The sequence below is a fragment of the Rissa tridactyla genome, chromosome 1, assembly GCF_028500815.1.
Source record: "Rissa tridactyla isolate bRisTri1 chromosome 1, bRisTri1.patW.cur.20221130, whole genome shotgun sequence".
Classification (NCBI taxonomy): domain Eukaryota; kingdom Metazoa; phylum Chordata; class Aves; order Charadriiformes; family Laridae; genus Rissa; species Rissa tridactyla.
This window is the reverse complement of record NC_071466.1, coordinates 97,718,529-97,743,547: the sequence shown is the minus strand read 5'-3', so window position 1 is coordinate 97,743,547 and position 25,019 is coordinate 97,718,529. Positions and strand designations below refer to the sequence as shown.

Genomic DNA, 25,019 nt, shown 5'->3' with positions numbered 1-25,019 from the left:
TTTTATATATATAAAATAATAATAATAAAAAAGCTCTATCACCTTCCCAAGGATGGAGGAGAGGCTTGTTACCTATCCTATTCAGCAGCAGACTCATATATTCTCTCATCTTCCTTTTGCTGCCTTTATACTCTTAGAATCCCTTCTTCTTGCCCTTCATACCCCTCACCAAATTGAACTCCATGTGGGCTTTGGCTTTCCTTATGTGATCCTGGAATGCTTCGATGATGTCTCTGTAGTCCTGCTGAGTCATCTATCCTTGCTTCTAGCTCTTATATGCTTCCTTTTCATGTCTGAGTTTAGTCAGAAGCATCTTGTTCATTCATGCAGAATTCCTTTCCTTTTTATCTAACTTCCTGCAAGACTGTTCTTGAGCTTGGAGAAAGTTATTCTTGAAAATTAACGAGCTCTCATGATCCCCTCTTTTTCTCCAGGGCCATATCCAAGGGATTCTTCCAAGCTGATCCCTCAGCGGACCAAGGTCTCCTCTCCAAAGTCCAGTGTTTTGATTCTACTATTTGCCTTTATCCCTTCTCTCAGGATCTGGTCTCCATCATTTCATGGTCCCTGCAGCCAATGTTGCCCTCAACCTTCACATTCACAACCACTTCTTCCATGTTTGCAAGCATGAGATGAGCAGACCACCTCCCCTTGTTGGCCCCTCCATCAATTGTGTCAGGAACTCGTAATCAATATACTTCAGAAACTTCCTCGATTGCTTGCACCTACATTGTGTTGCCCTCCCAGCAGATACAGGGATGGCTAAGCCCACTATTAGGACCAGTATCTGCAAATCCAAGGCTTCTTCCAGTTGTTGGAAGAAGGCCTCATCTACTACTGCTGCAGACAACCTGGTCAAGAAGACAACAACCACGTCACTCACATTAGTCATCTACTAATCCTGACCCATAATCTCTCAACTAGCTTCTCAAGTGTTCAAAAGCGGGGCTCCGTGCATTCTAGCTGTTCTTTCATAAAAGGCTTCTCCCTCTCCTCACCCTCCTAAAGACCCTGTACCCATCCATTGCAGCAGTCCAGTTGCCTGGGCTATCGCACTGCATTTCTGTGACCCCAGCGAGATCACAGCCCTGCAACTGCATGTGGACCTCTAACTGCTCCCATTTTTCCCCATGCTGCATCTGTTAGCACGCAAGCACTTCAGAGAGGCACCCAGTTGTGCTGTTTCCCAGAAAAGAAAACAGAGATTCCCCTATAATGCTGTCCTGTAGGCACTTCCTTATTTTGTCCATATCCTTGAGGTGCAGCACCAATACTGATTAGCATAAGCCAATTAAATACAGAGCAGTTCTTAACTTCTGCTTTTCTTTGACGACTACTGCTCTTATTTCATACCTGTTAAAGGATTTGGCTTTTCTCTTTTTCCAGATAGATATGCTGACCTAACAAAAATTATTCGATCTCTTTACAAAGAGTACAGAATCAAAGTACAGAAATTAATGTCTGTTCATGTATACACACAGAGACTACTGAAGCTTCTTTTTTGGAAAATGAAATTTGGACAGTTTATTGAAATGTTTTATATGTTTTATTCCCTTTTATATGGTAAGTGATCATCACTATTTATATCCATCATCTTCAAAACATTTTATGAAAAATAGAACTACTAGTATAGAATTTTGCATTCTTGATTCACCATTTTTCTAACCCTTTCTAGCAAAGACAGGAATCCTACTGAGTTTACAAGTAGCCCCATTATTTCCCTGTCAGTTTCTCACTGCTGCAGAATCACTACTGTGTTGGAAAAAAGCCTTAATATCATTAATTACACAGCTGCTCTACCTGAGGCACTACACATAAAATGGGAGTAGACAAGCTAGATATACTAAGGTATGAATGACTACAAAGTGATTCAAATACAGACAAGCAAACCAGTAAAAAACAAAGGAAAACCATTACCAAAATGAAGTGGTGAAACTGCCTATGGTTCTTCCTTCCAATCTCAAGCCACATTGTGCTGGGCAGTAACTAGAACCAAGCTGAATCTGGAACACTGCTTAATGGAAAATTTTTAAGTTGAATTTTTAACAAAGTTCCCTAAGAATACTGTTGGTACTTATATGTTGTTCTTTCCAGGTGGATAACTCTTGAACCTGTCAGCTGCCTTCAAATGCATTTTATAGAAAGCAAGACATCTCAAAGATTAAAAACTTGAGGAATGTCACTTGCTGCAGACAGAAAAGAGCAGTCAAACCAAGGCCTACTTTCAGAAAGCAGAGAGAGTTTAATCACTCTCTCTTCTTTGGGAAGAGACACTTAGCCCATTAACACAGATTTAAATCAAGCATGTGCTTTTCCTGCTCAGAGATGTCACAGTCAACAAGATGTCATTCAGGACGCTTCACTAAGAAAACCAGAGGAATTCCAGTTCCTGTGTGCTTACAAAGAGAAGTGGGAGAAGGAAGGACAGGAGGTGTGAAAGGACAACAGATTCCAACCCGTCATTACTGAGGCTTCATTAACTCTAGCATAAAAACAGTTTGTTCTGTAAACTGCAAACTGAACAAAATTGCATATTTGGAACAAAATTCTGAGTCTCAGCTTTAGAAAAAAAAAATCTCACTGGTCGCTTCAATTTTGACTTGATTTTTACATTAGTAACATCTGAAGATGGGAAATGTTACTGGATGGCATATTTTGGGGTATAAATTTTATGTATTGTTATACATATATCAAATATTAAAATAAAAATCTGGTTTTTTTTAAAAGGTTTAATTGTTTTAAGTATCGAAATGCAAGATCATTGATTAATGGTTGCTAGTTAGATATCAATCAATTATTACTGAAAATTATTTTCCAATTAAGAATGTAGATGGTTTAGTAGTAATCACTAATTGGTGTTCTAATTGGTGATTTGCTGTTTTATTTGTTAGAATGTACAAATACTTAAAATAGAATACAACAGACAAGGCAGCAGGCCCACATGACAGGCAGCTGGGGGAGCAGACAAGATGGCCAGCAGCCAAGAGCAAAGCAAAGCAGCTGGGCAGCCCACCAACCATTCCCACAGAATATTTCAATTCCATCAAATCATCATTTCTTAACAGAAAACTGTACATCAGTAAATTTTCAGCCCACTCTGTGAATATATATACTAGTGAGTTTAAGAGCCTTCAATTTCTAAAGGCAAAACAAACAAAAAAAAAAATACAAACAAGCCAAACTATAGGACACTTCCTTCATTCTCCACCATCTCTTCTCCACTAATTCTGCACTGCTCTACTTACCTCTTTCTTCATCTACTCCAGAGCTCACCTTTCTTTCCCTCACTAATCCCCCTTCTTCTTGCCATTGTAGCCCTGCTGCTGTACCTGATGTTACGTAATTACTTCTGTCAATGGTTTAACTTCTGAAAAATTAACTCAAAAACTACAAACGGAAACATCACAACTGTCCTGAATCAGGAACCTGAACTTTTTTAAATCCACTAATCCCTCCTCAGTTCTGATTATTACCTTATTTTACAAGGAAAGATTATAAGAAACCTCTCAAAGTTGGTAGTTCTAAAATCTTTTCCTCTGGGCAGTTTATTCCTAAACTCTGTTGCTTATGCAGTTAGCCGATAGCCTGAGGAGGAGGAAAGAGAGGACAGAAAAGGGCCAATTAACCAATGCCATAGTATGGTGATTTCCTCCTCCTCTGTTTTAATTTGACATCCTTTTGCAAGACTCTGGGGAGCTCTTAATTTAAAGATACCTTGCCAAGTTGAGTTCCACAAATTAATTTTACATTATAATTGCTGCTCCTTGGTGTGAGTGGATACCCCCTTACTGTTGTACTAAAAGTGTGCAGAATTCCTCTCTGACCCATATACATGGCATGTGTTGCTTCACTCTACTTCCTGTCTGTCTCCTCTGCAAAGAGTTCTTGGATGTGTTTTTATCATTTATCTGAAATTTCATTCTGCAGTTCTACATTTGAGAGAAGGATTACTAGATTCTAGACAAATGTCAAGCTGAGCTACACTTATCTTTTATACAAGAGCATGCTTTCCAGTATAGGCTTCTATATTGTTCTTTATTAAACTAAATATTGTTTGGGCTTCTAACATTTTCTTCATACTCTCTACTTGTTTTGATACTCAAGTCAGTTCCCTGAACACCATCAGCTATGTACACATAAGATGGTGAATACAAACAGTTTCAAATACTTCCATTTAAAAATCTCAACATACCATATGAAATTCCATCTATGGTCTTAGTTCTCCATAATCTTTTTTTCTACTTCTAAATTTCTACTATTCATCACACAAAATTTATCTTTATTTTAAAATACCAGTATCGCTTTCACTTCCAATCATTAAGTTATTAAAAATATTTAATACCAGCCCCACATTTACAACTCTACTATATGATACTGTCTAATGTACATCAATTTAAGATTTCTTTTCCTAGATCAAAGACGTGTTTTCCCCATTCACAACACAATTAACAGTTTTCTATCATCTCAGAGAACATTAAGGACTGCTTAAAATTATATCCTGTATGCTACTTCCCATCTTTCCTGAAGCGGCGATTCCTCTCCAGTGTAATCTGAATCTCTCTACCTTCTTATTTAAAGTAACATTTTCAAAAAAGACTTTACAGGTTTCTCATACATTGTCTTAAGCTCCAGTTACCTATTACAATGGAATCTGCATAAACAGGATCTTTTTTAATTGCAGATACATAAAAAAAAAAAATGAAGTAAATTACACCCACAGAAAGACAAAGATAGTTCTAAGGCATGAAGACAATGACGTGGGCAGCTTCATAAACCTGTGATCACGGCGTTGTGGTCACGTAGAAGATCTCAAGATGGGCAGGCACAAATATCCTACTTTGAAATTATCAATACTCTTCACAGTATGTTCCTTAACCAAAGAAGAAACCTGTCTCTCAAATGTACAGGAGAATGAATACTAACATGGGAAGATTATGTGAATTAATTAAGGGTACTTAAGTACTGGTCTGCTGGGAAGAACCGCCAACATAAAAAAAAAAAATTAAAAAAATATATCACTGCTTGGGAGACAAACCATATCCATTGAAGGCCTGTTCTGACAGATTGGGAATATGACAGGCAGGGAGCCTAAAAAGGTCTCTTCGTGATCAATGTCAAGGAAAAGGATAGAATATGAACTCATTTTATGGAAGGTCTAACTTGTGCTTGATGCCTTGCAGAAACATTTAAGATAAGAACACTTCCCTCTTTTTAATGTGCTTTTGACATTATATTTGATCCTTTTCTTAAACACAAACACATCCACTTTAGGATGTGCTTTAGGAAGTCCAGGCTACATTTAATTGTTTAATGTGGTAATTAAATATCTGATTCTGTATCAACTCATAGATATATTCTACTTCTCAATTTAACTTAAGATTTCAGAGAACGATAGCTATGCCTCTCAATCATTTTTAAACCTATTTAGTGCCTTCCGTGAGTGACTGGGCTCCAATAAATACTTTCAGGCCTAAAATTCAGACCCTCTTCTGTAAAACAAAGAAACATGCTAACAACCTGCTTCAGTCCTCCCCAAGCCCCTTAGAGAACTCTGATGTCTGGGCAATATGCACGGGGTGAAAGGAATAGAACAGAAAATCCTACTTTATTTACTTGTATTCAAATGAAGTGGGAGTTCCTATAATAAGAATTTTGAGTAACTTGGCTTCATAAGATCCACGTCTTAGATTTTCTTACACACAGCCACTCACCCCTTCGTTCCCTGATTCTAAAAGCAAAGTCTACCTAAGCGACTCAGGAGAAGAGGTACACTTCTGGATTTAAAGTGGTTTGATAACCCAGACCAATGAACTACTGTTCATCTCACACTTGACTGACACAGCACAGAGACAGGAAACTTTGTTCCACTTATGACAAAGTAATCCTTTGTCAACATGGCAGATCACATTCTTCCCAATAATTACAAAACTGTCGACCACTTTCTTTTCACAGCCAGAACAGATTAGTTACCATGGAAAGGAGCAGCGCTTCAAGACAGGGCTCCAATACCTCAGTGATTCACTGTGTTCCAGCCAAATAACAAAATAACAAAGTCCTACCCCTGGTACTTGCTCCCTGAACTTGAATCACCTAAATATCTCAAGACACACACAACATATCCCAGTTTGTATGTACAGGCTCTAAGAGTAAGAATATGTAACTAAAACTAGAATCCCAGGAAAAGATAAAAATTGAGTTTTAGAGAGGTTAGTTAACAGGGAACTCTGGAAGATGCCACATGGAGTTACATGCCTACATAAAATTTCAGAATTAGCAAAACCAATGAACAGTAGCATTTTAAAAAAATCCAAAATATCAGTTGTGTTCCTTTAGAGCCATTTTTATTTTGCATTATTTTTCCAAGGCAGCACTTAATATTCATTCTCAGTTCAAGACTAGTTGATTTCCTGTGGCATCGTTCATCTGGGTTTGTCTTGAACTCAGAAGTGACATTCATCATCTGTTTGCTTCAGTTTTATATTTACTCAAAGTCCAGGGCAGAACAATTCACCTGCAAGGAGTACCTAAATGTTCTTTTTCCTATAAAAGCCAGTGTTACAGACATCGTGATCCAGGAGAGACTCGCAAGGAATTAGTTTGACATCAACGCAGAAGGAAGATAGTTTAGTAAAGAAAAAGGCTGCCATTCCTCTGAAAGACATTGTCTGAGTGAAGTGGCAATGCCTTCAAGACAAGCTTTTCTTCAGAACTTATTTACAAGTTTCAGGCAGATAGAGGGCTCTGTCTGCCTAGATTTTGAGATCAGAAACAGAATTGAGACAGGGCTATAATGCTCCATTTATGAACTAGATGGATGATTTATGTTATTATATTTTCATGGATTTCAGAGAGAGAGGACAGTATAAAGTGTACTGAAATTCTTGTAGAGCTCCACAGAGTAATTCTGCTCTAGACAACATCCAATGATTCCATTTAATCAGAAAATCATACTTCCTCTCCAAAAGGTAAAGACTATGTCACGAAACAGAAACATAACTCAGAGTAGACGACCCTGGAGGGAGGGGCAAGTGATGGTACAACTCAACAGTAACATTTAACTTCTAAAACGTTGCTGTTGAAGTTACCGCTAAGAGTAACTTCATTCATGTTTCTATCCTTATTCTAAGCCTTCCCCTCCCAAGAATACCCTCCCAACCTCCAGTGATTTGTGGTTCAGAGGTTTCTAAAGCCAGACAAAATGTCTTCATATTTAATTGTTTTTAATGGATTTTTCTTCCCTGAATTTGTCCAACTGCTTTTTGAAACCATTAAAGCATTGCGAGTCAGCAGCAATCTGCAAAACTGATGCAACGTTCTATACAACCACTGATACAAAAACTTCTGGAAGATGGAGTAAGCATGTATTTTCTGCAGCAGTTGACAACAGAACCGAAAACACCATCAGCACTAGTCTCATTTAAATAAAGAGATTCCCCCTTCTCTGTCGCCACTACGGGTTTTCATCCCTTAGCTATAATGAAAAAAGTAATTCAGAATGATAAACAGTTTATCATCTTTTCTTTCCAAAAACAAAGTTCAAGCTAACTGCACATATGACTGAATCTCTCCTTTTTTTCTTTTTCCTCCTTCTCGCCCCTTTACTGGATCCTGTTCAATCCATCTCCTCTTCTACAGCGTTTACCAGGATTGGAATCAGATTTTTCAGCTTGTTTGTTTTCAGAAAAAGTTCACAAAGTTCTGATTACATCATTCAGATAGCTGGGAACGGATCAGTGTCTGATCCCAAGAATCAGAGTCTGACAGGTAAATGGATGAAATGGATCCCAATCCTCTTTGGGACCAGAAAAAAACAATACCTGAAATACTTTTAGAAAAGACATTAGACAGCATCAGTACAGTTAGGCTGTCTGGCAATACAGTTTCATTGCTCTTTTTCTGATGACCCCGAGAATTCAGAACAATTCAGAAAGAATAATTCAGTTCAGAAAGGCTAGAACAATGCCTGCAATAAGAAAAACACTAAGTAAAAACCTAATCCAGAAAGAAAGACTGAATGAAGAAACCAGGAAAAATACCTACATTTATTTTGGCTGGTAAATACCAGGTAAAATTTAATTGAGGAACTTTTTGGCCTTGCAGAACAAAGGCTGGGCTGGGAAAGAAGAAAACAGGGCAAGAGATCCCTAAATGACTGTTATTTCTCCCATATCTGAGACACTGGATCTCTCATCAGTCCCATTCCTCTGGCAAATGAGATGAGAAAAATGACGCAGCATAAGCAGTAGAAGTTACGAGTTCTGAGTTTTCCCTCAGAAGGTGGGAGGGATAACTTGTACAAGACAAAATGATACTGCACAGTGACTTAGGAATCAGTGCCAAATAATTCGAATATAGCAGCCCAGAGAAGCGGCTGAGGGTGGCTAGACAATGTTTTCCCAACTTGTTCTGAATGCTGGTAAATCCCTATTTACTTACTACAAGCTTGCAAGATGCATAGGGACAGATGATCGGCTACAGATTTGCTAGGTAGCTGCAAGACCTTCTCAGCATACATTTAGAAACACTTTTGCCTGAAAATATCTAAACTCAAAGGTTTTGTTTGCTTGCTGTTAGTATGCTTTAGCATTTGAATCTCCCGTATTTTTTCAGCATCTGGCCTTCCCTTCAAGGAGAGGACTCAGTGGTTTCAGCACAGATCTCACTTGATGCGCCCCACGAAGGCAAGCAGACACCAGTGATTACTTCTTGCAACACTTTTATGCAAGTAAACAGGAGAAGCAAAACTGATTTCTATTTCTCCTCTAAATACTCATCCCTGTAAGGGTGCTTCAGAGAGCAGAGCACAATCATGCTAAAACACTACTCTAAAAACGTTTTAAATTATCTGCCTTTTCTTCAAAGCATGAGCTCATTAGCCTCACACAAGCTACTCGTAGGCTCTTTAAGAAAGACACCCCAAGCTCTATGTCTCCCCATCCTCCCACCTGGTAACTTCTCCATCGATTTGTACTAGTTCCACTCACGCCTCAACCACTCCTCCCCCGCCCACCACCACCACACAGAAAAGACTGAAACTGTATCCCTGGGAAAAGGAGGAAACGATGTAGCAGAACACTTAATTAGGTATATGCTTGAAAGAGTATTTAAAAACTAGAACTGAAATGTCAGTTCCGGAGAGAGCAAATTCAAAGACTCGAACTTTGCAAAATAAAACAATTCTTTCTTTCTAAAACTAAGCAAATATTTCAACTTTTAAATGAAGAACCTTAACATGTAAAAGGTTCATTTCTGAAGAAAATAAATGTCACTCATCAATGAGACACAGTATCCACTTATAGCTTATAATCAAAGAGGAATCTGCAAGCTACAAATAAGAAAAACAAGGCGGTGTGTTTTAACTTTTCCATGCAACAGAACAGCAATCATATAAAGTATGAAGTAATTGTACCATTACTGTGGCTTCTGCAAACAACAGAATACTTTTGAAAAAGCAAGCATCATATGCATTGTCAATATAGTTTATATTTAGAAAAAGAAACATTTGTTCATTTAATATTATCAACATTCAAATAATATTCTTGCCTACTGAAGGTGCGTCCTCTGTTCAAGTCAGAACTGTTCTACTCAACTAAACACGTGCCTCTCTGAACAATCTGAATTCATGAGTTTCTCCACTGTCACACTTCAGCATGTCTCATATTTTAGCATCCTACATTCTCATCACAGGGATCGGAAGAAAGGAAGCATGCTATTATTCTAAGTACTAGTAGTTAAAGGATGACAGTTTTTTATTCTGCACAAAGGAAACTTCTGCAACAGGAGAATTCAACATGCATGAAAAGCTTTTCTGAAGAGACTTTTCCATCAATCCTGATGATACTTATTTCCACACAGAGTATTTGGACTTCTAGACAGAGATCATACATACAGGGAGACAAGAAGAGCGTGCCTGCTGAATTTCCAGGGTGAAACATCACCATTAGAAAATATTATGGATGCTGTTTGGAAACAGATGCCATGTTTAGGGTGATGGGAGAGTGTTTTCTCCAAGATTCTGTCTTGTCTTTCTCATTCTCCTGACCCAAGCAAAAGCATGCTCTTTCCTCTTTTACCATGAACTTTCTGAGTATATTACAGATTTGCTAGAGTTTTGGGTTCTTATAAATCCATTGATTAAACGGATGAGTGGCTTTATGAACATACAAATAAAAATAACCAGAACTGCAGACACTGAAATAATAACATTTTTCTAATCTAGTGCAAATGCAAAAGGTTTCTTATCAAATAGCAACAGAAATGCTCCCTAAAAAGACCTAATACTTGTTGTGACCCAAATAGGTACATGGTTTATATGTGCAGAGGAGGATTCCTTTGTTTTGTATGGTGACAGCTAATGGCAAGAGACATAAGAGGCAATCTATCTAATTTATTTGGAGGTCAAAGACAACATGTCAAAATTTATTAGTTAAATTGGTCGCTGTCATTCTTTTTAAGATTTTACACCTACTCTTGATTCCTTTCAAGGATAGGGAATATGCTCTGCTGTCATAATTTCATTAGATAAATCATTTAACAAGAAGAGTTAATTATTAGAACCTTGTACAATTTCACTGTACACGAAATTGGACATGCTGCATTATTTGTCTGCGTTAACAATAGTAAAAAACAGTATCCAATTCTTTGTCATGGGACTACCTAAGAATTCTCTGTTTCAGCTGACATACACACACCCCTCCCAGAATGCACAAAACCCAAAACTATAACACTTAAGATCTACCCTTTAAGAAATATCTGGATAAATATATCCTCTCTTCTAAACTAGGGATCAGTTGTGCTTTATTGTAATTAAGAGCATGAAATACAACACATTTTCTGCTAAATCTTTCTAGGTGGCATTCATTTAACAACGTTTCAGGAAAAAAAAACAACGTATAGTTCTTTCAGCTTGTCTGCTTTACTGATTTACAAGAAGTAATACTTATTTTTAGCATCTAATATTAAAAAAATCTTTTTCTGAAACCCAAATACCCAAATTCATTTGCTCTATTTTATCTGTATTTTATAGATAACCAAGTGCTACCGGTAACACAATCATCATTACCGTTCCAGCATTCCACAGTTTCTCTTTATTTATTAATAATTTCATCTGAAATATTTTGAAAGCGTACACACAATTCTTTTACCCTTAAGAGAGAGAATTCCAGTTAGTCTTCAGAAACATAGTTTGCATTCGAGAATTCCAATTTTTTAACACCACTGAGTAGTCATGCTAAATGATCACACCTATGGGATGCTGAAAAAACCTCATTGACAGTGTTACCAAAGCTACCAAGTATTCTGATACAGAAGAGCGATTATAAGGTGCACAATTAATAAATTCAGCCCCTCAATTTAGCAGCCTTCATACTCCAAATTTCTCTTAGGTCTTGCTCTTTGAACTAATTTTTAAAGCTTTCCAAATATCTTCTCACATGCAATTTCTATCCATATTGACATACTGAAGGGACACGTTTGTGATCTAAACATATTAATAACCTTTAAACAGATCTTTGGAGAAAGATTTTTTTTTTTTAGCTATGGGCTTTGTTGTACTTTTTTTTTAACTTATTTTTCTTTAACATGACCTTTGCTTATGTCGCATGAGCTTTTCTTTTCCCCTCTTTTTGTTTTTCCAGTATATCTTAGTATCAAAGTAAAAAGTTTTCACCAATAGAGTTACTACTCTTGTCCACTGCACCTCAAAAAATTATATATTATGGAAAATCTGTCCTCAGGTATATTTTTCATCAGTAGTTCAGTTAAAGACTTTGTGCAATTGCTAGATCCTTTGTTCCTGATTTCCTGTAAAACCCTTTCTTTTGTGACAGAAAACTGTTATCACTAGCTGCAGTAGCAGCTAACACATTAAAAATCTTCATTGTTTAATTAATGAGAGGAGTTTCTGTCATCTTAACTCACTCCTCCCCCTGCCGTGCACTGTCCAGTAAGTCCAGGACAGAAAGTTCGTTTTTATCACCTGAAACCCCATTAATGTAGCTTCCTCCACTCCAAACATACTGAATTTTTATTATCTACTTATCTAGCTCCCCAACTGATCCTCAGTGCTTCACATTCTACCTTCTTCTGCCTTCCTCAAAACCAAAGACATCCTGGTCCTTTGATGGACAGTGATACTGTGCTTCTCACTTGACCAATTACTGTCTTCCTTGGATTTTTTTTTTTATTTTTTTATTTTTTTTAAATCTCTCTCACTGTGCCTGGTGAATTTATGACACGGAGGTTGCTGTTGGGGAGAAAGATGGCAAATGTCTCATTTCAGACCTCCCACAGTCCACTCCTGTATTATTCTATATTTAAACTACCTCACTTCTCCCCACATGCTCTTAGCCTTAAAGTATGTTTTTACTTCTCTTCTCTCATTTTCTTCACATTCAAATTCTCAGCAGGGCTACCATTTTCCTTCCCCCACTCCCTGTGATTCTTCCTCCAGCCCAACTTTCCTCTTCCTCATATTATACATTCAGTCTCACTCAGTATTACAGTTTTTCCTCTCCTAAGCCTTGTCCCTCCCCTTTTCTTATTTTCTTTTTCTGGGCATAATAGCTTGCATCCTATATTATCACGCTGTATCAGACTCAGACTGTATTTCCCGATTGCTTTCCACAACAGTTTCTTGAAAATGCTTATCCCATTAAACCCCCTAAAAATGCTTTTTCTCTCCATTATGACGACTTACTGTTTTCAGTACTTAAAAATTAGGACATTCCTTTCAAACTTCTCTCTATTTTGTATTTGCTGTTCCATAACACATAATATCGTCATGCCTCTCTCTCCCTCTTAGTCTACAATAAGTCTTGAAACAGTTGCATTTCTTACTTTCTCAGAACATGACCAGAATGTCTTCGTCAAAACCCTTCCAGTGAAAGGACTGTAATCTAAAAACTGTTGTTTTAGTCAAAAGTGAGGGGTGGTATAGAATTCCATGTACTGAGCTGATGAATATTATTTCCAGACAGAAGAGCATATAGAAGGCATTGTCTCCCTTCTCCACACCTTCAAGAGCCGCTGAATTTTTATTCAACTTCTGGTTTTATTTTTCACTTTCTGTTTCTCCATTTTCTCTGAAATGTCTATTTATTCCATTCCTACCCCATCATTTTGATTTTACTTTGCAAATATATTCTGAATTGCAGGTTTTCACCTTACCCATATTTAGGTCACCTACTATATCTCCCAATTCCTTCTGTAATGCACTTAATCTCAGCAAATTTCATCTTCTCTGAAGATTTTTGAAACTTGCTTTCCTCATCAAGTCTTCTTCTAAACTCTTCTCTGATGAAGCCTCCTCTGATCAAAGGGGCTGTTTCTGTCTTTCTGCTTTTCCTGTACGTGCTCTGTGTTGCTACATGGCAATAATTTACATTAAAGGCTTTTTGTGTCATTTTAAATCTGAGGACACTTATGGGGAAATCTGTCTCCTTATATGGGATATTCATTCTCCAAGTTCCAAAAACTAGGGGCTTGAATAAAAAGTAAGCGTTCACAAACCATCCTACTGCCTTCAGCTTTCGTTTCAGCAAAGTGCCTGCTCCAGCAATTTCTACTGATCCTATACCACTGTACTGTTTCAATTAAACTAAGCATTTATATCTAATTAAAAAAATAATGGAAGTTTTGATGAATTCTGTCTAAAAACACTACTTGGTATTTCGAGGTTACTGCAGAAAATAAAACAGTTGTGAGTCAATGAAGTGGAAAATTGCTGTCTTATAACAGATCCTCTAAGGTGCAAAATATTCTCTTATTTGCTGTTATCAGTATGTCTAGTAATTGCTTTTTTGTCCAACTATTTAAAAAGGGGGAAATAGAGTCTAGAGAAAAAGAGACAGCAAAACATACAAAATTAAAGCATTAATGTTTTTTTAATTGTTTTCCTATTTTATAGCATTAAGAAAACATACCAAAAAAGACATTTGGCCTATCAAAACAGAGAAGTTGGAGAGATGAAAAGAAACTGCATAAGAATATTAAAACAAGCAAGAGGTCACATTTATAAATGAACACTTGTGGTCTTTTGTTACTTTAGTTCTTTGGAAAAACAAGCCTTACTACGAATTAAAAGTGTTTTAGCCATAAGGTTGATAACGCTCCTAGTAACATTTCTACGTAGATTTAATTAGAATACAGCATTGTAAAAAATCACCTCATATCAAATTACACTTTAGGTCTACATAACAAGGAACACTACAAAATTGCTTTCTGTAACAAACCAGCAACTCAGCATGGACTAAGATCCCATCCTTCTTCCATGATTACCACACACATACACAGTTGCATTTTCCTGGGCTTTCTAAAGAAAATTTCAGTTTGGGTTGTGTTTTTTTTTTTTTTTTTTAATACCTCTTAGCATGGTTTCGGATTCTCCTCAATTTTATAAAGACTGAAAAACGCGAGAGGAAATTCTGTTATTTGCAAACATATAGCCAAAATTAAATTTCTAAGAATCCTTTATTTTAAGAGACAAATATGAAGAAGGCCTGCAAAAGGCCACAAATATACTTTAATCGAGATTATCAAATCAAGTAAAGGCTGCAGTAACAGTGTCGTGCCAAAGCAGAGGAGATCTAGTCAAAGTACTGGGCAACCAGCTGCTTCTGTAAAACCCTCCAAGGAATCACTCGAGCGAGCACTGAAACCTCTCGCAGCCCCACATCCGTGGAGGAAGGTTTTTAAGGTTTCCCCTGCTCTGGGCAGCCATGTCAAGGCAACAGATCCGGGTGTTTTACACTGATACACACTCAATTCACTCATGTACTGTAATTTCTGTTAGGACAGTCCTACTCAAACCCAGACGTTATATAAAGGAGTTCTGTACGATCAACTGCATTATGATACAACCGCATGAGATGATTAAAATAACTTTTTCCAGGTGCCAGATATCTGCCATCATGTTTGGATAAAATCAGGAATATCTTACTCCTTGCTGAGCTTCTAATCCTGCCTCCTCATAATATGTCAAAACCAATAACCATGGCAGACACTTACAACTTGATATCTTTATTTTCTCAGTAGCATCCAAATCTACAAACTGCAGTTCTAGCTGATATCTCCCTCTCCTGAACTGCCCTTCCTATCCGTTCATCCCCCACAGTCCTCCTCACCTCCCTCAACATGTTGACACAGGGAAGTTTTAAAAAGAAATCAGAATGAAGTACATTGCACAGAAGGGAGATTTATTTTAGCCTAGGCACATAAGAAGAAACACTGAGAAAACTACTTGAATGCAAGAACTCAATTAACTTAACTTTTATCCAAGTTGAGATATTTACTTCATAAGGTCTCAAGTCAAATGATTTTTTTAAATGCAGAGTTAAGGTACCACAGTGCCTGTGTAAAACAAAAATTGCAGAAACTCAGTAATTTTGCAGGACATTTTATGTTGATCTGTGGGTGCCCAAAGACATTACTGCAAAAAGTGGTCTATTTAGGAATATGTTGCACAGTGCAACACGGGTCTTTCAAAACTATCCGTACAGGTATTACTTCTTTGAAAGGAAGTCATATCTCATCAGAACGGAGGGAGTATTGATCTGGTAAATGGCAAAATACAGCACCTTCCTAACCCTTCACCTTGACTTCTGTCACTATAACATATATTCACAATATATTTTCTAAAGTGCTTTTTTCTTTCTCTTTTTATTCCATAGGATCAACAAAATGCTTACTGTATTACAAACAAAACAATCTATGCACCAAATTCTGACAGAAAACAACCTAGTAAAAGAATTCAGAACATCGGAAAAATCTACAGAAAAAAAAAAAAGTAAAATGTGTTTCTTCATGAAAACTAAAAAAAACCCAAAAAAACCCCAAATGAGTTGTAGAATGAATATCATATAATGAACAATCCACGAACATAATGCTCAGTTGCCAACCCCATGCAACAGTGAAAAAAAAACAAGTAGCAGAGACTAAAAAATACTATGTAAGGAGGGCAAACCATATCCAAAGCAACCTAAAATCTCTCACAACCCTTCTAGAAGTTTTCTATTTATAAAACAAAGAAGATACAGGACACTTATTTCAACCACATAAATTTGCACTGCACCACAGTAATTAATTTCAGATATGCTGCCTAAGTTTATAAGAGTGTTCCTTGTCTGCTTTCAACCCTGCCTTATATAATAACCTTCCTGTGATTCAGCACTCTCCATCAATTTCTCAGTACTCTCACACAGCTCTCCTCATAGCTCATAAATGCCACCCTTTCTTCACACCCTTCTTTCTTTACTAACACAAATTCCAACATCTTAATTGATGAAATCTAACTCTGTAAGAACTAAAAAAACGAAAACAAAACCCAGCTTAAAAAAAAACACAACGGTAAAACAGGGAAATGTGACTGCTTTTTTTTTTTTTTTAAGACATCTGTATCTCTCTGAAAAAAAATGTTAATTACAAGTATAACGAAACAGCATATAAGGGTGAACAAAAATACACCAACAAACTTACTGCTCTTGACTAAATGGTTTCTTATACAAGGCATGAAGAATAACAAGAAACATGAAATCCTCTCAGATGGGGGACAGGAGGGGGAAGATCTTTCTCTAGACCAAATCCAGGCAGTTTCCTACTGGCAACTCCAGAGAAGCTTAACCATCCATTAATAAGATGAAATATAATTCATCTGTGATTTTTATCAGTTTCAGCAAAATAGTTTTTAACTGAAAAATGGTTTTGGTCTCTTTTAGCTCTTTTTCACGCATATAAAAACTAAGAAAATCTCCAAAAATTATTATGGAAAAAAAACCACTTTGGACTACACATTTATAAGGAAGCTTGTAATGAGATCCAGTAGCATAGTATTTTTCACAGGTGAGGCCAACTTTAAGAAAAATTATTGGGTTTTTGTGGTTTTTTTCTTCGTAAAAGTCAAAATGCCCTTTTGTCAGCACCAAACAATGCTCTCATGCTTGCAAGTGGAATTGTTTGAAATAATCTCTGCATGGTAAAACACTTGATATACACACAAGAAACTGGTATATTTGAGTATCAGCACACTGCATACAAACAGAAATTGCTTTCAGTAAGTCAAGCACAGATCACACATTTTACTGCCATCCACGTTCTTGAAATGGAATTGCAAAACTATCAGAGTTTGCATTTATTTTAATTGCTGAAAATATTCTGAGCCACGCTGAAACACTACGCCTATGGAAATACATACAAACAACTACACTTCACCCTGAAGTCTCTGAAAATGCAGGGAATTACTAATCATCTATCACTTCTAATAATGAGCCATTAGAACAAAAGACAGAAAAAATAATTCAAGTCACAAACTATTCTGAAATGCTTAACATGGGAAGAGTACAAACAACAGAAACTATTACAACGGATGTTTAATTAATTGATCAATTTCAACACTCATTTACAGCAGTCCTTAAACTAACTCTCCAAGAGCATGTAAGAAGTAAGAATTGATGAATGCTCTTATTGTTGTAATTTTTAAACTACATGGGCTTCTTTCTGAAAAAAAATGTACTTCAACTCCAATATCACCTGGCACAAAAATGGCACCGATACAACTTCTACTGGAGCAGAGTCTTTACAATATGAACTATATTCCTAGGACCCTCCAATTGGACCTCTCCTTCCATGTGCCGGAAGACACTTATTTCAGTGTCTACCCTTTATTTACCCAGACTTTCTCCCTTTCCATCCTCCCAAATGGAGAAGTTGTTTATTTCAGGATTTTTCAAAACGTACTTATAGTCCCTATAAAATGCAAAGAACACAGAAAATGTTTCTTCTCTAATGCCAGTATATAATATTCATGTCTTTGTAGAGCGAGCAATCCCTATTTGAGATATGCACTTAGGCTCTCTTTAAAGGAAAACAGCTGCTTAAGACCACACAAGTATCTACTGTGTTATGTGCCTTCCTGCACCTCTATCTAAATCATGAGCTTCAAATTATTTCATGTGACAATGTAACAGTGGTAATTATTTTTCACAATATCGTTGTAAGAAACTTTTTAATTTTATCATTTAAAGTCCTGATATCTCTACATGGACTCAAAGATAAGACAGCTATACTAACACGTCTTTTTGCCTGCCTTACATAAGAATGTTATCCAAAATACTGCAAGGGACTTCAAACAATTTGGCGTCTGTGGAAATAAAAAGCAACCTGAGAACATTTTTCCAAGTACAAGCCCAACGCCTGCGCAGCAGCTTTCAAGTGGTTATGATTCTCTCAATACTCATACGTATCCAAATATCTATGCTTATATAAGAAAAACTGAAGTAATGCATAATAATAAAAAAATAAATCTAAAATGTGTCAAGTTAATTGATCTGCCATTTCAATGAATGGTGTGAATATTTATTTCCACTTAGATTTATAACAAATTGTACATATAAGGTGAACATTTCCATGAAGACCCAATTAATATGCCAAAAAGTAATTGCAGGTAGATACCTCAAACTTATACTGAAATTAATCTATTGTAGAAATTCAATCATTTACAACAATACCTTAAAAAAAAAAAAAAGCAGCATATACAGACCTTCCAGTAGTCAGATTGTAAACTGTAGTACCTCTGGTATGCAGATAATGCTGTAGGAAAGAAAAACAAATGTTGAATTTCTTCTGCTGCATTTTCTTTGAAGAAAAAGATAGAAAACCTTAACACTCAGAATACACAACATTAAAATGATAAATGGTTTAATAAAAGTAACACTGCCACGATAAGTACACTGTTGTGGGTAATGCATTCCTTAAGATTATAATTTTGTTTTATGAAATGTCAACCCAAAAGTATATTTATTATTAATCTTACAAATGTAAATCAAGCAATATTTTAAAGAAAGCCTACAACAAAAGAAACCATTTGAAATTTTGGGATTTTCGCCCTGGACAGAGCTGTTGTACGATTTAAAAATTTAATCATGTAGCTCATTTATCACGCTCCCTGATGTCCTGTAATTTCTAAAGAACTGGTGCGGAGGGACATACAAAGAGAAATCAATTTCACATGCCCTTTCATTCAGTAGCTACAGAAACAAAAGCGAAATACGCTTACATTTTATTCAACATCTAAGACCAAGACTAACCTGGAAAACAGAGCTAACAACAGCTCTGTTCAGAAGAATATTAGCTCTACTTAGCAACAAATTCTTCAAATCACCATTGCTGCATCCCTCTTCCCCACTAAAAATTCTGGTTTATTCATCTTGCCGTTTGGCTTAGAGGCCACATCAGACCTTAACTCAAACAGGCTTTATGTTCTTATAAAACACTGCACTAAGCATCATCCAAAAATAAAGAATTTTAAATAATGATTCACTGTAGCAACACCAAGATTTTGATTTTTCAAGTGTTTGCTTCTTAAGATTTAAGAATAGTTTCTACACAGTATGTATTTTCCAAACAACAAAACAGAAAACAGACCGCCTCTGCTTTGAAAAACTACAAACACCAAACAGATTAAGACGGTAAGAACAACATATATTTTATGTGCAGGTTCATTTCCTGCAAGTACCATGGATAAACGACATCCCTAAATTTTATCACCCTTCAATGCCTGTTTTGCATATTCATTTCCACAACTTAACAAAAGTCCTCAAGTTTTAGGCAAAGTAAGAACAACATACACATAATGACAAGGCACACAGAGCTTTCTCCTCTTAAGAATACACCTTGGCACTCATCTGTCTATGGAGACTCGCAACCTTGTATTTTTAAATGCCTAACTCACACATGCTGAATCATGCCCATAAGGTGCCCCTCATCACTGAACTACTTGTGAAGCCAGCTTCGAATTTTGATGCTCTAAACTGTGATTTATTTAGATGCCCAGAGTAGAAAAAAGACCTAGAACACTCATTATCCTTACACTATCAACATGCAGTATGTTTACATGCCACTCAGAAGAATAAAATCACTTAAAAATCTAGTCAATTGGGCTAAGTCTTTCACATCTTAAGAACACGATTCCCCCTCCCCCCAAAAAAAACATTTGGTACAAACTGCAGTCTAACAATGTAAGTTTAAGAATGTTAAGACTAAGCATATTCTATAAAGGATGTTCACAATAACAAAACAACCTACCACAAATACTCCTTCTAGATTCCCCTTCTCCCAGGTATCATTAATGACTTTTCAACAGAAAGGCATAATTAGCTTTTGAATGTGGGAATGGCTTTGCTTTCCCAAACAGAAACACGCACACACTATGAAACAGTTTTGTAATGCACCATGCTTAAATGATTATTTTTTTTAACTCAAGCAATACCTATCTCAATTTTAAGGGTTAAAGCATATTTCAAATACTTAATATTATGCAAGATTTAGGAAACTGAAAACATAATTTATTATGTTTTTTAAAAAAGTAACTATTGCAGTCAATTACAAAGGGCATATGGATAAAATAAAAAGATGAAAAGAACATTAAATACAATGCTAAGGATATATACTGGGAAAATGAAAGGGAGAACTTTTTCAGTGCAGATGTCAAAAAATGTAGGAGTACCTACATGAGCATATCAGTTAAATAAGAGGGCTGAAATATGTTTCCCTGTAGCAGTTAAGGTACTAATAAGTTTATACAACACCAACAGTTTAAAAAAAATACAAAAACAGGGAAGCAACAGAAGATCTACAAAGGAAAGGAAAAAAAAAAAGAGAGAGAAAAAAAAGCCTTACTGCTAGTGACCAAAACATTCCTTGTGCAAGTATAGCAAAAAGGCGTAGAGCTCAAGCCTATCTTCTTGCTCGTAACTTGAGCTAGTCACAGCATACACAGGCCTGTTCCCCAGCCAAACAGAATCAACGGAACAGAGGTGAGCAGCACTGAGCAAAGGGAGAGAAGACATCTGAAGGTATTCAGTCATTCAGACCTGATAAAGCCCCTGGTCAGGGGAGGAGGAAGGTTGGGAGGCACAGAAAAACAGGCTCCACCAAGGTCACTGCTCATAAACAAACTTGCTCAGAGAAGTTCTAGCACCTCCATTTAACACAGGGAAAAGTTATTATATCAAAGAAAGGAGTCTTTGATCCATGATATTCTACCAGTTTCTTTAGAGTGCTGACGTATGCAAACCATTTTATTTTCTAACTCTTCCATTCTTCAATAAAATTTAGCAGCTTCCCATAGTAACAGTTTAAATGAACGCTTTAACATGACGGGTTCACACTACAATTAAAAATAAGTACGTGGAAAGTATGGACTGCTGAAGCATATTTCATGTTTACATGATTAGAAGATATGACCTTCATTCTAAGGAAGGTCACATGACTCTTCCAGAGGAACAAAGAAGACACTACAGTGCTCCTCTTAAGAGTTTGAAGTGCCCAATCCTACTTTTGGATTCAGCAACCTTGTCCAGGGATCCAGCCTTTCCTTCTAGGGTAACAGTATTCTGCTTCTACTTAACATCTTGAAGACGAAATGTTGAAATTGTCAGCGTTGTACTGAAAATGCATAACAACGAATCATGGAGGCATCCCCTACACAGGAGCTAAACGTCCCTTTCCTCCTCATTAGACAACTAGAAACTGTTACTGATGCCCAATTTCAGTATTTAACAAGTGCTCAACTTCCAGTTAGTAACCTGTGAAAGTTTATTTCAGCCCCCTTTACATCTAGATTAAACACATGCTCCACAGGCACTCAAGCTCCACTAAAAAGGATTGAAGGAACAGGCAGAAAAAACAGAAAAAAGGGATTCAAGATAGCATATTTTTGCCAGAGACCACATGAAACATGCCTAATCAAGCAGATCCCTAAGAAGAATCTTGAATATAAGAGGCAGCTAGAAATCAAATTATGTAAGGAAGACTTGAAAAATTAAACCAACCTACTAGTAGAAGAAAAAAAAGAGCAAGTGAATCTGCTAAGCAACAAAAATTTTGCACAAGTCCCTATCTGAAACATGGACTATACTTCATCAGTTCTATGATTCTAATTATAGGATTATATTCTCTAGTTTATTAAAAAGTGAAAAGTCACTTGGGTCATGCATCACGTTAGTAGAATTAAACTAAAAAAAAAACCAACACCAAAAAGCCCCACACATAGAAGGCTGCAATGTCATTTGCACCTTTACTTTTCATCCAAGACTAGTCATTCCAAGGGGGGACAATTTTTGTCAGGAAAGAAGAAATTCTATGAACCACAGCCCCTCTTACAACATAGGGTCAACTCCCATTTTTACGGATGCAATTGAACTACCCCATTTCAGTTAAGTTGTTCCTTTTTAAGTATAACGAAACGAGTACTTTGAAACCACTCAGGCACAGCAGAATTCTGCAGACAACTTTCTGATTAGGAACTTATTAGTGAGCTTTTCCAATCTAAAAGTTTGCCACTGAAATTCTTAAATATATAGAATTGTTGGAGGCCACATCTATAGAAACTGCTTTTTTCAGCATGCAAACCACCCCTGAGCATCTAGAAAATGCACATCCAGTCTCAGGAAGAACAGGACTGCGAGAAATGTTCCTTATCCAGTAACAACGGCTCAGGCAGTGAACGATACGAAGCACAATTTATTTAAACGTTCTTGCAAGAACGGGTGACCTAGCAAGTAGGCACACTTTTGGTTCTTGAAACACACCTTTTTATTTCCTAGTCCCCGGCCGAATTTTCCCTCCCCTGTTTCCCATTGGTTAGGTACTCCAGGGTTCACAGTCTGTCCAGAGGCCTACAATCCTTCATGGATGTCTTGCCTCTGTTTACTTCTCCTTATGCTACACCGAAAGGGATTATCTGACTAGTTTATTTCTTTCCTTTTTGGTAAAAATTGATTAATGTCATTAGCCCTGGTTAAATGTTAAATTCCTAAAAAAGGTGCTCATAGTTATCTATCTCCATCCTCTGCCCAGTATTTCATTACTTACTGTATCAGTTTACACTCTTCCTATTAACATCTCTCTCCAAAACCTGGCAATTTACATTATTTGTCTAACAGGTAATCCTTGTGATCAGACTCTTGAAAACCCTACATTCTACTGAGTGGCAGACACAGCATTTACCATCCAGCCCTGAATGGAGGTGGGGGGTGGACTGGGGGAGTGGTGGTGGTGTATGCCCAATGGTATATGTAGCTTTACAGATCAATCACCATCAGCTATATTGCCTGATGAGAACAAAACAATGTTTACCTAAAATAGCTCTGAAAAGAAAAACACCATCTTTCCACACAAAGAACTAAAACTACGGGACAGTAAGAAACCTCCTCAGCTCAGGCTCCCTTCGGAATCTGTCTTTAAGCCTCTGCCACCTAGAGCAAAGCTGACCCTTGATGAGTTCAAAGAACTACCACAACTACCCACTTTGCAACACCCACAGTTACTTTAACGCTGACAGCTTTTATTATTTGCCCCTAAGTGTTTGACTTCTTCTCTTACTACGACTAGGGTCAAGGGACATCTCAGAATCAGGACGGGGACAATACTGGTTTCTTATTTGCCCCTGTTTAAGATTCCTTGATTTCACACAGAGAATACAAAATAAATTTTGCATAATTGCCATGTATGCAGTTTTAGGATGTTTTGTGGTTTTTTAAAATCTACTTAATTTCATGAGAAAATGGTAAAACTTTGTAAAATACATAATTGTTTCAGCAATCTGAGAGACAATCTCTCTTCATATCCAGAGTCTAAATACATAACTTAAGCAAATCAGTAAGGTGAAAATGGGCAGCAAAACATCTGGACTGAGACCCACTTACCTGTCATTTTTAGCACGTCTAATCTGAAATCATGCAGTCACAGAAGAATGGCTTTTATGATCTGCTCTAACAAACCTGCTTTATGACACCTAAAAATTTAAGAGGCCTTTGAAAGTGATGCAAACATGGAGCAGTTTGAGTATTTTAGTGCTTGAGTATGGAAAAAGTGAACTAGATACTGACACCATCTAGTGGCACCTTGCAAGGCTAAATGTGACTAACAGATTTTTGGCTTGCTAAACTTTAAAAAGTTAAGAGCAGGCATTACTTTGATGACATACCCCTGAAAAGAGAACTTTAAAACAACTCAAAGTTCCATAATCTTCTGTGTAAATCAATACTTGTTTTCTTAAATAGAAATTTCTTTTTTTAATATTAATTTTTAAACAAGCACTAACATTTCTTAGTGCTTTTCTAATGTGAAAATGAATAGTAAGATAAAAATTAGCTGAAGAACTGCATAAGGGAAGCAAAGAAAGGGCACATACGTTGTTTTAAATCTGACAATGCTTCCAGGAAAAATAAGTCATCATTAAATACTTTGGAGACATATATAGGTTATGGAAACAGCTTATTACACAGTGCACGTTTTATCCACAATAGTGTTTTAACCCAGGAAGATGAATGCTGCTGGGCCAAAATTAAAGACATCAAAAGGGAAGGAAATTCCAAGGTTGAGTCAATGGAATTGACTCTTTGCATGGTAAAAAACTGGCTGGATGGCCAGGCCCAAGGAGTGAGCCTGGCCCAGAGCAGAATGGAGTTAAATGGAGTTAAATCCAGTTGGCAGCCGGTCACAAGTCGTGTTCCCCAGGACCCAGTACTGGGGCCAGTTCTATTTAATGTCTTTATCAATGACCTGGACAAGGGGATTGAGTGCACCCTCAGTAAGTTTGCAGATGACACCAAGTTGGGCGGGAGTGTTGATCTGCTTGAGGGTAGAAAGGCTCTACAGAGCGATCTGCACAGGCTGGACCGATGGGCTGAGGCGAACAGTACGAGGTTCAACACGGCCAAGTGCCAGGTCCTTCACATGGTTCACAACAACCCCATGCAACGCTACAAGCTTGGGGAAGAGTGGCTGGAAAGCTGCCTAGAATAAAAGGACCTGGGGGTGTTGGTCAACAGCCAGCTGACTATGAGCCAGCAGTGTGCCCAGGTGGCCAACAGCATCCCAGCTTGTATTGGAAATAGTGTGGCCAGCAGGACTAGGGAAGTGATCGTCCCCCTGCACTCAGCACCAGTGAGGCTGCACCTCAAGTGCTATGTCCAGTTTTGGACCCCTAACTACAAGAAAGACACTGAGGTGCTGGCGCAAGT

The 25,019-nt window shown here is 37.1% G+C and overlaps 1 protein-coding gene across 19 annotated transcripts in view; it reads right to left on the bottom strand.

Annotated features, from left to right (window-relative positions):
* Positions 1-25,019, bottom strand: part of KDM6A (lysine demethylase 6A) — a 162,083-nt gene that overhangs the window by 93,955 nt on the left and 43,109 nt on the right. For all 19 annotated transcript variants that reach the window (XR_008468059.1, XR_008468058.1, XM_054211940.1 and 16 more), the window contains one exon: positions 18,533-18,582. Coding sequence is in view for 17 of the 19 variants with exons in the window: in XM_054211940.1 (XP_054067915.1) it covers positions 18,533-18,582 (50 nt within the window). In the remaining 2 variants the exon portion in view is untranslated. The remainder of the gene's footprint in view (positions 1-18,532; positions 18,583-25,019) is intronic.